At 45.6% G+C, this 16,917-nt stretch overlaps 1 protein-coding gene across 4 annotated transcripts in view; it reads left to right on the top strand.

The window, feature by feature from the left end:
• CATSPER3 (cation channel sperm associated 3) overlaps positions 1 to 16,917 on the top strand; it is a 38,082-nt gene that overhangs the window by 16,784 nt on the left and 4,381 nt on the right. For all 4 annotated transcript variants that reach the window (XM_006166844.2, XM_006166845.3, XM_027767653.1 and 1 more), the window contains exons 3-5: positions 10,623 to 10,862; positions 15,695 to 15,877; positions 16,529 to 16,669. In XM_006166844.2, the coding sequence (XP_006166906.1) occupies positions 10,623 to 10,862; positions 15,695 to 15,877; positions 16,529 to 16,669 (564 nt within the window). The remainder of the gene's footprint in view (positions 1 to 10,622; positions 10,863 to 15,694; positions 15,878 to 16,528; positions 16,670 to 16,917) is intronic.

Raw genomic sequence — 16,917 nt, 5'->3', positions numbered from 1 at the left:
AGATGGGGGTCATGGGACCAGCAGTTGGCATAATGGCTGTGTCGCTGGACTCCCATGTAGTTGACTGCAGTTCGAGTCCTGGACCCGGTGGCTTAAACTCATGCCAGGTGTGTGTGCATGCGTGCCCAAGATCCTGAAAGGAGAATGGAGGAGAAGAGATTGTGGCATGACCACCCCCTGGGGGGGGTGATTTCTTGTTTTCTGTTTCTCTGTCTCTGTCTTTCTGGCGAGTGCATGCGCCCTATAGCAAAAACCTCTCAAAAAAGAAAATAAAAAAAAGATGGGGGAATCTAATCATTTTATGCCAGTAAAATGATTAAATTTGAAAACCTACCTGAAATAGATTTTTCTATGAAGAAACTATAAAGTTGACTCTCAATAAGAAAGCAAAAATCTGGGGGCCAGCATGTGGTGTGGTGGTTAGGGCACTGGATCCTACATGGTTGACTGTGTGGTTCAAGTCCCAGATCTGTTGATTTTTTTTTTTTTGAGGGGTTTTTGCTATACGGCCAGTGAGACAGAAAATGAGAAATCACCTGCCAAGGGGGATGGCCGCGACGCAATCCCTTCTCCTTCATTCTCTTCTCGGGATCTTGGGCATGCACACACACGCACCCAGCGTGAGTTTTAAGCCACCGGGTCTGGGACTCGAACTGCAGTTGACTACATGGGAGTTCAGTGACATAGCCATTACGCTAACTGCTGGTCCCTCCAGACCCGTTGATTTACATGTGCATGTCCAAAATCCCAAGAGGAGAATGAAGGAGAAGGGATTGCAGTGTGGCCATCTCCCTGGGGGTGTGTGTGTTGGGGGGTGACTTCTCATTCCCCCCTTCTCTCTTTCTGTCTCTCTAGTGAGCACACATGCCATATAGCTAAGAAAAGGAAGGAAAAATAAAAATCTGAAACTTTCTACATTCATGTATGTCCTTTAGTGGCTATAAATCACTGACTTCATAATTTAAAATTTCCACTTCCCAAAGCAAACTAACCTGGATTAGATGATTTTGCCTGTGTGGGAGATATAATTCCAAACATATAAAACCCAGTGGCTAATGAGACTACCTGGCCTGCCCAGTTCATCTTGTGAAGCTAGTGTAGCCTTCATGCGAGAAATAGACAGTACGAAAGAGGAATATTACATCCCAATGTCACAAACCAATTCCTCAAGAATACTGAGGAGGGACCAGCAGTTAGCGTAATGGCTATGTCGCTGGACTCCCACGTAGTTGAGTACGGTTCAAGTTCTGGACTTGGTGGCTTAAACTCACGCCGGGTGCGTGTGTGCGTGCGTGCCCAAGATCCTGAGAGGAGAATGGAGGAGAAGGGATTGCGGCATGGCCAACCCCCCTGGGGGGGTGACTTCTTGCTTTCTATCGCTCTTCCCCGCTCTCTCTGTCTGGCGAGCGCACGCGCCCTATAGCAAAAACCTCTAAAAAAAAAAAAAAAGAATACTGAAGAACAAGTGTACATAAACCACGAAGAAAAAGTTTGGTAATATTTTTAAAACAAAAATTTTATTCAATTCATTCAAACAATATTGTCAAAATAAATTTCAGTTGCAATACTATGATTTTGCAAAAGGTTGTAAACATTTTGCTTACTAGTCAGATCTTTTAGGCCAAGTGTTCTTTTGATGACAAATAAACTAACAAATGCACACCATTGTGAACTATTTCAGACAGTATAAAAAAAGATTTTGATTGGTTTTTCTCTTGTAAATAAAAGTTTATAATTTATTCTTTTTCTTTATTTCTCTGTTCCACACCCACCATCTACCACCTACTTTCTACCAAGTACTTTCTCCCAACTGTCACCGGCATCCACGCATCTCCACCATCACATCTTCAGATCTCCCAACCTTTACCATAAAGTGCAGACACTCGGTTGAGCGGGAATACATAATATGTGTCTTTTAAAGTCTGGCTTACTTTACTCAACATGAAATCTTCTATATTCATTCGTTTTTTACTTGAGCAATAGGATCTCATTGTTTTTTTTATAGCTTCATAATATTCCAGAGCATATACATGCACCACAGTTTTTCAACCCATTCATTGGTTTTTGGACACTTAGGTTAGTTCAGTGTTTTATCAATTATAAATAATGCTAAAGTAAACATGGATGTGCAGATGTCTTTCTGATTTAGTGTTTTCTTATTCTTTGGGTAGGTACCAAGACGTGGGATTGCTAGGTCATATGGAAGTCATATTTGTAGGTTTTTGAGAACTCTCCATGTTTTTCCCAGAGAGGTTGGAAAAACCTTACATTCTCACCAACAGTGTAAGATAATTCCCTTTTTCCACAGCCTCACCAACATTATTGTCCTGTTTTTTTTTTTTTGATCCTAGCCATTCTAAGGGGTTAAATAATACTTCACTGTTTTAATTTGCATTTCCCTTATGACAAGAGACTTTGAACATTTTTTCATATGACTTTCAGCCATTCACAAGACTTCCCTGGAGAGTTGTCTGTTCAATTCATTTGCCCATTTTTAAATTGGGTTATTTCTTCTTTTATGGGTGAGCCATTTGAGTTTCCTGTATATTCTAGATATCAATCCCTTATCTGAAGGATAATTTGCAAATATTTTCTCCCATTCTGAGGGTTGTCTTTTCTCTTTAGTTATAATTTCTTTTGCTGTGAGAAAACTTTTTAACTTGATGTAATCTCATTTATTTTAGGGACTAACACCTGTGCTGTAAAAGTTTTATTTAAGAAATTTTTGCCTACTCCAATGTCTTCCAAGATCTCCCCTACATTTTTTATCAGTAGTTTTGTGGTTAGAAGCCTTATATGCAAGTCTTTGATTCAGTTTGAGTGAATCTAGCTAATGGTGAGAGATAAGGGTCCAGTTTTATTTTTCTGCAGTAGATAGCCAGTTCTCCCAGCACCATTTGCCAAAGAGACTTTCTTTTCTCCAGTGCATTGTCTTTTACTCTTTATCAAAGATCAGTTGACTGTATAATTGGGGGTTTATTTCTGGATTCTCTATTCTGTTTCATTGGTCTATATAAAAATCTGTTTTTGTGCCAGTACCATACTGTTTTAATTATCACTACTTTGGAGGATGTTTTAAAGTCAGGTAGTGAGATGCCTGATAGTTAATATTTTGATACAGTACTGACTTTGGCAATACGAGATCTTTTTCGGTTCCAGACAAAGCTTATAATTGTGTTTTTCTATTTGCGTGAAGAATGTCTTGGGTAATTGGATTGAAATTGGATTAAACATGTAGATTAATTTGGGCAGGACTGACATCTTGATTGTATTAGTTCTTTTGATCCAAGAGCCTGGGATATCTTTTCTTTTTTAAAAATATCATATTCAATTTTTTTTTCTGTTTTTCATAGTTTTTCTTTAGAGGTCTTTTACTTCTTTGGTTAGATTCATTTCTAGGTATCTTATTTGTATAGTAGCTATTGTGAATGGGATTGCTTCCTTTGATTCTGTCTCAGTCTGTACATTATTGTTGTATAAAAAAGCTATAGGTTTTTGTAGATTGACTTTGTATCCTCCAACTTTACTGAATTCATATATCACTTCTGGAAATTTATTCATATATTCCTTAGGATTTCTGTATATACGCATATCATCTGCAAATAGGGGCAGTTTAGCTTCTTTTCCTATCTGAATGCCATTTATTTTACTTGCTTGTCTAATTGTATTGGCTTTGACTTCCAGCACTATGTTAAAGAGGAGTGGAGAGAGTAGGTAACCTTGTCTTGTTCTATTTTTTAATAAGAAAATGTTTAACTTTTCCCTATTCAGCATGATGCTTACAGTAGGTCTGTCATACATGGCTTCTTATTATGTTGAGGAATGTCCCCTCTACCCCAATTTTGCTGTGAGTCTTGATTATGAAGGGATGTTGTATTTTATCAAATGCTTTTTTTCTGTACCCATAGATATGATCATATGATTTTTTTCTATTAATGTATATTTTAAAATAATTATTTTATTTAACTTTATTTGTTTTAATTTGACCAGAGAGGGACAGAGTGAGAGTGAGAGAGAAAGAGGGAAAGTGAGAGTGAGAGAGAAGGAAAGTGAGAAAGCAAGCTGCCAGGCCCAGGACTTGAACCGTGGTCAGCCATGTGGGAGTCCAGCGCCTTTAACCACCATGTCACCTGCTGGTCCCAGTGTGGTGTATTATATTTATTGTTTTATATATGTTGGACCATCCTTGAATCCCCAGGATAAAGCCTACCTGGTCTTAGTAAATTTGATTTCATAAAAATTGTTAACTTTGGGATCAGCAGTTGGTGTAATGGCTACGTCACTGGACTCCCATGTAGTTGACTGCAGTTTGAGTCCCAGACCTGGTGGCTTAAACTCATGCTGGGTACATGTGCGTGTGTGCCCAAGATCCTGAGAGGAGAATGGAGGAGAAGGGATTGTGGTGTGGCCATCCCCCCAGGGGGGGATTTCTCACTTTCTATCTCTCTGTCTCTCTCTGTCTTTCTGGCAAGTGTATGCACCCTGTAGCAAAACAAAACAAAACAAAACAAAAACTATCCAAAAAACCCGTTAACTTGTAGTCATTAAAAATACCACTAAAAAGGTGGAAAGTCAGCGTGAGAAGTAAATGTGGACAAATATATATGTAACACATGTAACAGGCAAAGGATTAGACCTCAACATTTGTAAAAGATGTCTTCTGACTCAAGGAAAGAAACACAATCCAGGGAACCCACAGGTCGCAGAGTGGCTAAGGCACTGGGCTCCCAGATAGCTGACTGTGGTTCAAGTTCCAGACCCTGTGGCATGAAAATCATGCTGGGAGTGTGTGTGTGCGTGTGTGTGTGCCCCAAATCCCAGGAGTAGAAAGAAGGGATTGTGATGTGGCTATCACCCCAGGGGAGTGATTTCTCACTTTCCCTCTCATCGTCTCACTCTGTCTCTTGCAGAGAGTGCACGCACCCTGTGGCAAAAAAAGAAAAAAAAAAAAGAAATGAAAAGAAAAATGATCCAGTAGGAAATTTAATAAAATATCAGAAATAGGCAACTCAGAATTGAAATGTATATAAAGTTGCCCTACCTCACTAATAGTAAGAAAATTAAAATAAAAAAATAGGATGGCATTTCATATTCATCATTCTGACAAAAATTAAGAAGTCTTGATAGGAGCTGGCAAGGTGGTGTGTGGTTAAGGGTGCTGGACTCTCACATGGCCCAATGCGGTTTGAGTCCTGGATCTGGTGGCTTGCTTTCTCATTTTCCGCCTCTTTTTTTTTTCTCTCTCTCTGTCCCTCTCTGGTCAAATTAAAATAAATAAAGTTAAATAAAAGAATTCTTTGAAAAAAAAAAAGTCTCGACAGTAGGATATATTTGCAAGGAGGTGGAATGATGGGAACATCGCTGATATTAAACTGGTTCAATAACTTCAGAAAACAATTTCTCAGTAGGTAACCAAGCTGATAACATTCCAGTAATTCCACTCCTAAGTGTATAATGGAGAGAGATTTTACACATGTATAATAAGCCATGCAAGAATTGTTCAATGTTTACAATAATTAAAAAATAATAAGAGATTATAAACAAGGTAAATATCACTCAGTATGTATCTGGATAAATTATATTTTCATAAGTGGAGTTGCTAAAGTGTGCTGAATCTTAACTACATTTATACATATCAGCAGATGAATCTCACAAACATAATTTCAAATGAGAAAAACAAACTGTCAAAGAATACACTAGTGCATGTGCTATTTATATAAAGTCTAAAAAAATGCAAAGCAACACTGGGTATTTTTAAGGATGCCATGTGTTGAAAGTATAAAAGACATGATCATGACAAACTTCAAATTTATGGTAAGGTTACTCTGTGGGAAGAGATTTGATTAGTGACGATCCACAGGAGACTCTACCTATGATATTTTATTTCTTCTTTTTTTAGAGAGTCTTTTTTTTTTTTCTATAGGGTGAGTGTGCATGGTAGAGAGACAGAGAGAGACAGAAAGTGAGAAATTACCCCCTGGGCGAGAGCCACACCATGATCCCTTCTCCTCTATTCTCCTCTTGGGATTTTGGGCACATGCATATGCACCTGACGTGAGTTTTAAGCCACTGGGTGGGCCATGTGGTAGTCCAGCAATATAACCATTATGCCATCTGCTGGTCCTAATATTTTATTTCTTAATGTCTTAATATGTCTTCTGCTGCTATAACAGAATACTGTAGACTGGCTAATTTATAATGAACAGAAATTAATTTTGCTCATGATTCTGGTGGCTGAGAAGCCTCAAATTAAGGAGGACCTTCTTGCTGTGTCATAACAGAGTGGGAGGCATCAAATAATAAAGAGAACATGTGTAGGTAGAAAAAGAGGGCGATAACTTCTATGATAAGGGTACTAATTCCTCCATGACCTCGTCATCTCTTAAAGGTCCTATGTATTTAAAATTTTTTTTTAATTTATTTAATTTTATTTATTATTGTTACTGTTTTTAAATTTGCTATAGTGCACATGTACTCACTAGAGAGAGACGCAGTGGGGAGTGACGGATGAGACAGCAAGCCTCCAGGTCTGGGACTTGAACCATGGTTGGCCATGTGGGAGTCCAGCACCTTAACCACTATGCCACCTGCTGGCCCTATACCTTAATACCATCACAATGACAATTAAATTTCAACATGAGTTTTAAAGGGAATATTCAAACCATAGCATTTAAGCAAGATGGTAAGTACCTGATTGTTCATTATAGTAATGCTGGTAAACCCATCTTAAACCAAAAATATTGTGTCTAAACTGCAGCCCCATGGCCTGGTGCTTAAGGGAGCCTGATCCCACAGGGCTGACTGAATGATTCAAATTCTAGTCCCGGTAACTTGAAAAACATGCCAGGTGCATGCACATGCATGCCCCAAATATATTTTTTAATTATTTAATTTTGTTTATTAATTATTATTTTTTAATTTGACCAGAGAGAGAGAGAGGGAGAGAAAGAGATAGAGGAAAAGTGAGAAGGAAAGCCTCCAGATCCAGGACTTGAACTGTGTTTGATCATGTGGGAGTCCAATGTCTTAACCACCACGCCACCTGCTGGCTCCAATGGGGTTACTGTTTCCTCTAAGTGTGTGTTGCTTTCATACCATGGTAAAGTGAAAAATGCGAAGTCAAAGTCAAACCATAGTAAGTGGAGGAGCATCTGTATATTATTCTCTTACCTTTTTGTATTTCTTAAATGTTACATAGTAGTTCATTTTTAGGTCTTTGCCATAAGGCACACGCACTGTATAGGAGAGCGATAGAGAAAGTGAGAAATCACCCCTGGGGGGATGCCCACTCCACAGTCCCTTCTCTATTTTCTCAAGATTTTCAGAGGATCACAGATGCCAGGTGTGATTTTCAAGCTTCTGGGTACAGGACTCAAACCCTGGTTGGCCATGTGGGAATCTAAAGCCTTAACCACAGCACCACCTGCCAGCCCCCATAGGAGTTTAAAAAAAATACGGGAACCAGCAGTTAGCGTAATGGCTATGTCGCTGGATTCCCACGTAGTCGACCGCAGTTTGTGTCCCGGACCCGGTGGCTTAAAACTCACGCCGGGCGCGTTTGTGTGCGTGCCCAAGATCCCGAGAGGAGAATGGAGGAGAAGGGATTGCGGCGTGACCATCCCCCCTGGAGGGTGATTTCTCGCTGTCTCTCTGTCTCTCTCTCTCTGTCTGGCGAGCGCACGCGCCCTACAGTGAAAATCTCTCAAAAAAAAAAAAAATAAATAAAAGTATAGGTCGCTTGTTGCCATGTGGAGATCACAAATATCAGTAGCCAATAAAAACACCAGCTGCTCTAACGTGATCTAAATGGTTGTGGCTTGAGATACCATTCCCAGTGACAGCATCTGACATGTATTTAAAAGGTACTATTTCTCAAAAACCTTTCAATTTCCTTCCAGAAACCTCTTCTGTCTTCCCTTCAACCCACCCCAAGCCCTCTCAAAGACCTCACCGTTGGCCCAATTGCTCTGTGTGAAACACTCGGCGTCTTCCTCGCCTTCTCTCTTTCCTGTGCATCCCCACCCATCAGCAAGCCCCATCTTCACCACTTACACAGCACATCTGGAGCTTGTCCCGTTCTTTCCAACACTGCCCCATCCTCTGACTCCATACCATCTAACCTCGCCTTTGGCCTGGATGACTGCTACAAATTACTATCATCTGTGCCTCCCTAACTAGCCTCCCAGTTGGTTTTCTTGCCAGCTTCCCCACAGACTCTTTCAAAACTCCTGAGCAGCCAAGCTTTCTTCAACATGTAAATCACTTCAGCCCGTTCCTTCACTCAAAAGCCTGAGATTAAAATTCAAAGTCTTGAAGTGAAGGTACTTAATGAGACTAGGACAGTGTGGAATGGGGTAAGTGAAGAGAAGAGGATAGAGAAAGATAGCAAGTGAACAATAGAGAGACAGGACGTTAGTGAGAAACAGATAGGGCTTATTTACTGTTGATGATGACATGTATAGAATTCTCTACAGGATTGGTCTGAGAAGTGTTTCATGACAAGCAAAGTATTTTTAAAAAGCAAAACGAGAAACAGCAATTGACTGTTTTATAAAAATAATTAGAATAATAAAGATAATGATTGGGGAAAACAGAAAAGATATGGAATGTTGAAGTGGGGAGATTAATGTCTCTGTACTGACTGACGTGCATGGCATTCCCTTTTGAAGAAACAATGTAACACACAGTAAAGTTATATGTAATCCAATGTAATATGAAGAAGATATGATGATAAAAAATAAAAAAAAAAATTCCTATGAAAAAGTCAATTTTTTAAAGCATAAATATTTTTAAAAAATGTATAAATAAATAGCATTTTACTTAAATAAAAAAAAAAAATTCAAAGTCTTCACCAGGCCTGCACGGCCCCACCTGATGCCCCACCTGCATCTCCTGCTTACCTCTCCTTTCTGTTCAAGCCGCCCTGACTCTGCTGTTCCTTGAACACTCTCCCGTTCTCTTTAGGGCTCTTGGACTCCCCACTTTCTGGAAGCATTGTCCCAGTTTTTGTTCTGCCTGACTTCCTGGCTTTGTTGAGACCTCCGCTGACTACCTTTTCTAAATAGCTGCCAGGGTGGCCCTTCCTCCACCTAGCCAGTCTCTCTCTCTCTTCTTTTTTTAAGAGAGTTTTTTTGTTATAGAGTGTGTGCACTCACCAGAGAGACAAAAAGCAAGAAATCACCCCCCAGGGGGATGACCATGGTGCAATCCCTTCTCCGTTCTCCTCTTGGGAGTTTGGGCACGCATGCACTTGTGCCCAACGTGAGTTTCAAGCCACCAGGTCCAGGACGCAAACAGCAGTCGACTATGTGGGAGTCCAGTGACATAACCATTACGCCATCTGCTGGGCCCTGGCCAGTGTTTCTATTACCTTCTTCTAGTTTATTTTCCTCTCCACCTGACATTGTCTTCCACAGGCATTTGTTAAAGCATTTCTCTTTTGTCTCCCCTACCAGATTGTAAGCTTCCTGGGGCTGGACCTTTTCTTATTCACTGGCACATTTCCCAGTGCCTAAAAGGATGCTTGCTTGACACCTGGTAGAGCTGTCAAAGCATTAGCGTTGAATGAATGAATTGATTTGGATGGTGGTCAAGATGACAAGTCGACTTAAATGATAAGAAAACATTTATGGCTCAGAAAGTACCCCTTGGTAAAGACAAAGCCATAGGAGTTGTAGATGTATGAGAAGAATCTGAAGAAGTTTGGTTTATGAAGTTTAAGAGTGATAACAAGAGCAGAATATTCTTCAAAATCAGATTTACTTTGGCACAACAGGTAGTATACTGGACTGTGAATCAGGAAGCCACGTGATGACCATGGTTCAAGTTCCTGGTCTGCTGGGCCTGCAAAACGCTGGGTGAGCGTGTGCTTGCCTGCACTTCCTGTACATGCATGTGCTCTGTCATGGAGAAAAAAAGAAAAAATATTGCTCTAACTATGAGTGATTAGGTAGTAGATTAAATGCAAGTAGATATTTGAGTATTTTATGTTTTTGTTTTTTTGTTTTTGGAGAGGTTTTGCTATAGGGCAGGTGCACTTGCCGGAAAGGCAGAGAGAGACAGAGAGACAGAAAGCGAGAAATCATCTCCCAGGGGGGATGGCCACGCCGCAGTCCCTTCTCCTCCATTCTCCTCTCGGGATCTTGGGCACACACACACACACACACGCCCGGAGGGAGTTTAAACCACTGGGTCCGGGACTTGAACCACAGTCAACTACATGGGAGTCCAGCGACGTAGCCGTTATGCTATCTGCTGGCCCCTTATGTATGTTCTTAAAAGTTTGTGTATTTAGGTTGGCCAGCAAACTCTTGGGAGCGTCTCTTGAGAACCCTCCTGTTCAGTTTGCCTGACATGTTGATTTGCTATATTCTGGGGCCTGACAGTCATTTTGTCTGTCAGTCAGACATTCCCAAACTCCAGGGTCAAATGTAGCCCCAGACTTAGGATCAGGCATGCCGAGTGTCTGCTCCCTGCCTGGGTTTCTCTCTCATGGGAGCGATTTAGGGTTTGGTGATGGGAGGTTGTACCTCATGCTGACTGGGTGGCCCAGGCGAGGAGAGGGGCAGGACTGCAGGGTGCCGTGGCTTGGTCGGCCTGCCCAGCCTCTGCCACCCCCGCAGATGTTGGAGATCATCTTCGTGTCCATCTACATCACTGAGTTCATCATGAAGGTCTACGTGGACCCCATCGACTACTGGAAGGACGGCTACAACCTGATGGATGTGTTCATTCTTGTCATCATCTTCTTGCCCTATGTTGTCCGTAAAGCCAAGGGCATACACTACGCCCACCTCAATATCGTTGATGGCATCCAGTCCCTACGCACCCTCAAGTTCATCTCCTATATCCGAGGTATCCAGGTGAGTGGCCCCTGGTGCCATGGTGCTGGGAGGGCAGGCACTAGGACCCTAGAGGAAATATCTTCTAGGTATTGACTCCTGTATTACTACATTTAATCTTTTTTTTTTTTTTGGAGAGTTTTTTTTGCTATAGGGTGCATGTGCTCGCCAGATAGATAGAAAGCCAAAGAGACAGAAAGTGAGAAATCACCCCCCAGGGAGGATGGCCATGTTGCAATCCCTTCTCCTCTATTCTCTTTTCAGGATCTTGGGCATGTACGCATAGGTGCCTGGCGTGAGTTTAAGCCTCTGAGTCCAGGACTCGAACTGTGGTTGACTACATGAGAGTCCAGTGACATAGTCGTTATGCCAACTACTGGTCCCAACCTTATTTAATCTCTAAAAAAAATTTTTTAATAGTTTTTACCATAGGGAACCAGCAGTTAGCGTAATGGCTATGTCGCTGGACTCCCACATAGTCGACCGCGGTTCGCGTCCTGGACCCAGTGGCTTAGAACTCACGCTGGGTGCGTGTGCGTGCGTGCCCAAGATCCTGAGAGGAGAATGGAGGAGAAGGGATTGCGGTGTGACCATCCCCCCTGGGGGTGATTTCTCACTTTCTATCTCTATGTCTCTCTCTGTCTGTCTGGCGAGTGCACGCGCCCTATAGTGAAAACTTCTCAAAAAAAAAAAAAAGTTTTTACCATAGAGTGTATGTGCTCACTGAAAACAGAGAGAAAGAGAGACAGTGAGAGGGAAAGTGAGAAATCACCCCCCCAGGGGTTAAGGCCATGCCACAATCCCTTCTCCATTCTCCTCCTGGGATTTTGGGTGTGCATGTTCCTGTGCCCAGCGTGATTTTCAGGCCACTGGGTCTGGGACTCAAACCACAGTTGTCCAGCATTTTAATCACCATGCCACCTGCTAGCTCCTCTTATGTACTCTTAAAACAATTGTATAGAAATAGAATAGAAAGGAGAAGTCGATGGCTGAGAAATTGAGGCCCTAGGTCACTTAGCAATTAAATGCCAGAGCAGAGGTCTGAAAGGTGTGTCTGACTCTAGAAGCTATCTGAACTTCTCCTGTCTCCCATGCTGCAAAGTGACAGATTTCTATAGTTTTCTTTTTCTTTTTAAGAGAGATTTTTGCTATGGGGTGCATATACTCACTAGAGAGACAGAAAGTGAGAAATCACCCCCCAGCGGGGATGGCCACACTACAGTCTCTTCTGCTCCATTCTCCTCTCGGGATTTTGAGCATGCACGCACATGCGCCTTATGTGAGTTTTAAGCCACCGGGTCTGGGACTTGAACCACGGTCAACTAAATGGGAGTCCAGCGACGTAACTATTACACCATCTGCTGGTCCCATGATGACTTTCTTAAGGTACAGATCCTTTGAACTACATGCCCAGAAGTCTCCAGTTTTGGGGTGGCCTTTTCCCCAGCTGCTTTCCTCAAACAGCTAAAAGTTTGTTGCTTCTTTTACTGGGAATAGTCTCATTACTCTGTTCAGGCAGCTCTGGAAGTGGCTGCTTCCACCAAGAAGTCTTCCTGTGTTTTGGAAAGTCATGGTGTGACCAAGTTTTCCTTGACTCAGAAGGTTTCAGAGCAAACCTGAGGGCAGACCCCTTGCCCTCAACCATGCCCTCAGGCATTGGTCTTGGACATGGGATATGTCCCCTGGCTGTGCACCCAGGATCCCTGCTGCTCCGGGAGGGGCTAGTCTGAGCCTGTTTGACCAGTTAGGCTGCGTGAGGCTGTTCTGCAGAGAGACTGCCCTAGTGCAGGCCTGGGTGGCTGTCTGATTAGGGCCTGGGCCCTGGGCCCTGTGGTCAGGGAGCCCTCATCCTGGGTGGAGAAGAGAAGGGGACTGTGGAACACTGCCCCTGCCACACACCCAGATTCATTCATTCATGCTCCCATGTAGCACGATTGTGTGCGTGTGCGTGCGCGTGTGCGTTTGTGTGCCCGCCTCCCCAAATACAGTCTGGCTCTCCCTCTCCTTGTCGTGGTCAGGCTTCTGGGAAAAGATGCCAGTCTTTCAGTGCCCCTCCCTTGTCTATCATTTTTGCCCTGGCTTCTTTGTCTCAACTGCAGAGTAACTAGCCTCTCCAAGGTTGACAACCTCCTGTCACAAACCCAGTGGCCATTTTCCCGGTATCCTTGTCACTGCTTTCTCTTGGTTTTCCTCCTGTCAAGTTTCTCGGGCACGTGTCTCTTTGCAGGCCTGGAAGTGTCGTTTCCCCAGGACGGTGTCTGAGCTGTTCTCTTTTCCCTCTCCATGTCTTCTGGACGATCTGCCTGTGCTCTCTCTTTGACCCTCCCACCCCCCTGCCTCCTGGACATCGCACGACCTCCCCAAATTTGATGTGACTGCGCTGGAAGTCAGCACTCGTCCCCCACCCTACCCTCAAACCTCCAGAGGCTGGCTCCTCCAGTATTTCACCTGAGAAGCTGTCCCCACCCCCGTTTGTTTGCCAAGTCATAAATCTCAGTGTCAGCATTGTCTTCTGTCTCTTGGCGCTCTGCTTGGCCTCCTCAGTAGTTATTTACGCATCCAGGTCTTCTTATCCCTGCACCTCAGCCTCTACCTGGACTCCCGCAATGGCTTCCCACACTGCTGAGAGCCTCAGGTCATGGCCCAGCAGTTGGGGAGCCTCTAAAGACACTCATTGACACCGTTTCAAACCTGAGAGTGGCTCCCCTTGCATGTAGGCCAGAGACAGACCATGCCATGTGTTCTGGAAGGAGAGAAGGGGAGGTCTGAGGTGCTGGGTATTGGGGTCGGTGTTGGGGAGGGACAAGAGTAAAGCAGTGGACAGGGTAGAAGATATGAAGTTCCCATGGTGGGGGGAGTGACAGCGGTCAGGCAGCTCGGTGAGAGCGAGGGAGTGATCAGAGCGTAGGAACTGTAGCTCATTTTTCTAGATACAGGGCACCAAGGAAGTAGGGGCCTGGGATAGGTACAAGGGTGACTAGCGATGAGGAAGTCCAGGGGCAAAGACTAGCGATGAGGAAGTCCAGGGGCAAAGAGGCCTAGTGATTCAGGTCACCATAAGATGCTGAAGGCTCCCAGCATGCTGGCAGGGTGGGTGGAGAAGGAGGCAGAGATTTCAAGGCATGAGGGGAGTGGGAAACGGGAAGTGTCGTCCACTCAGAAGCAGGAGATGTCCACAGAGGCCGGGGCTCTGAGGATAAGGGAGAGGGTGGTCCTCTAAGTCTGAGGGCAGCCACCCCGGAGAGGCCTCTGGGAAATGATGTTCTTAGGTAAGAGAGCCTTTGGAAATTCAAAATCAAGCATCTCCTGGGAGCCAGGCTGTAAGCCTGGAAACCCAGGACTTCTTTAGGAATGGGCCGCTGGTCTAGGGGAGTCTAGGGGGATCTAGGAGCCATGCCTTGGGATGGGTTTCACCTTCCCGGACTGCATACTAACAGGGCATGGCTGGGTGGCGCTTGAAGAACGTGGCCAAGACCAGCTGCTGGGTGGTCCTGCATGGGACGTCCCCAGGTCGGTGACCTTTCCCCCACAGCTGCCCTCAAGGTTGCCTGGCCTTGACCTTAGGTGGCATCAGCCCCCACGGCTGGCTTGTTGGTGGGAGCCGAGCTGGACCTCTCCCACCCTTCCGCTCGTGCCTCAGGTTCTACTGCTGGGCGCTCTCCATGTCCTGCCCTGGCAGAGCTGCTCAGCAGGCCGTGTGCGAGTGCAGCTTTTTCTACTTCAGTCTCCTAGCCCTTGGGAAGGAAGCTTGTCTCTGTCCAACAGGGAGGCTGCGTCTCAGCTCTTTTGGATTTTATCTTAAAAATTAGGTTTTTTTCCCACAAGGAGAGGAGAGAGATGGCTGGCCTGGGCTTGCCTTTCTACAGCTGCCGGGCCGGCCCACGCGCATGGCAATCTCCTGTTCTTGGTCTGTCTCTGCTCTCCGAAGAGCCCAGACTGTCCGGATGCACTGTCCTGCGTCCCCGCTCTGAGGGCCTCCTTTCCTAGTGCTCAGCCAGAGAAGGTCTCTGTGCTCAGGGTTGCGGGTGGTGAAGGTGGTGGCAGAGTGCTTGGGAGCTGGCCCCAGCTCTTGTCCTAGAGTGTCACATGACCGAGACCTTGGTGCCTCTCTGAGCCCCTGGTCTCTTATCTTGAAATGGAAAGAGCGCTAATACCTCACCACCTTGGCATCACATCTGTGAGAGTGTTGAGGTAGGTGAACACGTACTGGACACCTACTCCACACAGGACTCCAGGGTTGGAGCGTGAATGAGGAGGAGCCATGCACTGGGCTCCCCAGAGATGGACAAAGCAGCGGGCAGATGAGACAAATGCCCGTTTCATGGGGGAGAAGACTGAGGTCACAGGACGAGGACCTGCCTGTGAAGGTGGGGCCCAGAGGAATGGGGAGCCGCATTCCTCTCAACCCTCCGCATTCTCCTGGTTGGTTCCCCTCCTCTCCTCCTCTTCCAGGATCATTCGGGGCTGGCCCCCAGTGGAGAAGCAGAATTATGACACCCTGAGGCCAGGACACAGGGCCAGGCTGGGGTTCAAATGGAGCGGTTAGTGGTGCTGGCGAGGAGGCTGCCCCAGACCTGAGTCAACACGCAATCTGCCTGGAGCCGACTGAGGGTCGATGCCAGACGCTGGGAAATGCTGTTGGATTGACCCAGCCCTCGATCTGGGCACAGTTCTGATCGACTTCATCCACTCATTCAACCAGCCAGCCCACGCGCCCACCCTTACTGAGCATCTACCCTGTTCCAAGCACAGCTGCAGATGCTGGGGAGAGCAGTGAACTGGCAGACTGGACCGGTCCTCTGAGCCCACCCAGCCTAGCACGCCCGCCTAACTGTGGTGTCCCTGCCTTGCAGACATTCATCACAGCTGTGGGGCAGACAGTCTACACCGTGGCCTCTGTGCTCATCCTGCTCTTCGTCCTGATGTACATCTTCGCCGTCTTGGGCTTCTGCCTATTTGGAGCTTCAGACAGGGGGGACCTGGAAAACTGGGGGAACCTGGCTGTGGCTTTCTTCACCCTTTTCAGCTTGGCCACGGTATGTGTTTGGGAATACTGGTGAGGGCAGGGGCCTTGAGCACTGGACATTCTGGGCCTCACCTGGGGCCCTCCTTGAGTTCAGGTACTTGCTGGGCCTGGGAACTGGAGGCTGGGCTTGGAGGACTAGTCAGTGACCAGTGCCTAGAACAGGGATCTCTCTCTGTCCCCAATCTTATGACTCCCTAGAGCATTCTCCCGTGTCCCACAAGGTTATAGAACATTTCAGAGTTCTTGAATGATAGTCCATTGGATTAAGTTTCATTTATAAATGAAGCCAATGTCATATACCCTTTTTGGTAACAGACACTCAAATCCACGTAGAATAAGCAAGCCTGTATCCAGAAGTCTAGACTCCATAGAGGAAGGTCTTTTCAATAGCGGGCCTGGAAGACAGGCAGCGTCTTTTGGGGTGGAGGGGAGACCTTGAGAAAAGAGACCCGAGGGCATGTTGGCCAGCAGTACCCCTACCCAGGAGTGGCCTGCATTCCCCGGCCACCACAGATAGATAGGCCAGTGGATTAAAGAAGTGTGGAAGAGATGATGTGAACGGGTGGGAAGCCCCCTTTGAAGTGGGCTCCCTCGCATAGGTGAGGAGGAGGCAGAGTCTGCTGGGCCTTGGCACTCAGTGTACCCTGCCCTGCCTGAGTAGGTCGATGGCTGGACAGACCTGCAGAAGCAGTTGGAAAATCGGAATTTTGCTCTGAGCTGGGCATTCACCATCATCTTCATCTTGCTCGCATCCTTCATCTTCCTCAACATGTTCGTGGGTGTGATGATCATGCACACCGAGGTGAGGCGGTGCCTGTAAGGGTCGGGATCAGATTAGGTGTGGCAGATGGAGCTGTGGGCCAGGTCTTCTGGGAGGACCCTGAGCTGGGTCTCCCTCCTGCAGTGGGAGAGAGAAGTCAGATGGGCCCTTCCCTAAGGCAGCCCAGCTCTTCTCCCGGAGACATGCATCTGCCTTGTCTTACAGTGGCCAGCAGCACAGTGGGGCTCGACCAGCCACTGCAGCTACAGTTGGCACCATGAGCGGGGGGG

Source organism: Tupaia chinensis, unplaced genomic scaffold (genome assembly GCF_000334495.1).
Source record: "Tupaia chinensis unplaced genomic scaffold, TupChi_1.0 Scaffold144346_1, whole genome shotgun sequence".
NCBI lineage: Eukaryota > Metazoa > Chordata > Mammalia > Scandentia > Tupaiidae > Tupaia > Tupaia belangeri.
The sequence above is the reverse complement of the archived record's forward strand: the minus strand, read 5'-3'. Positions and strand labels throughout refer to the sequence as shown.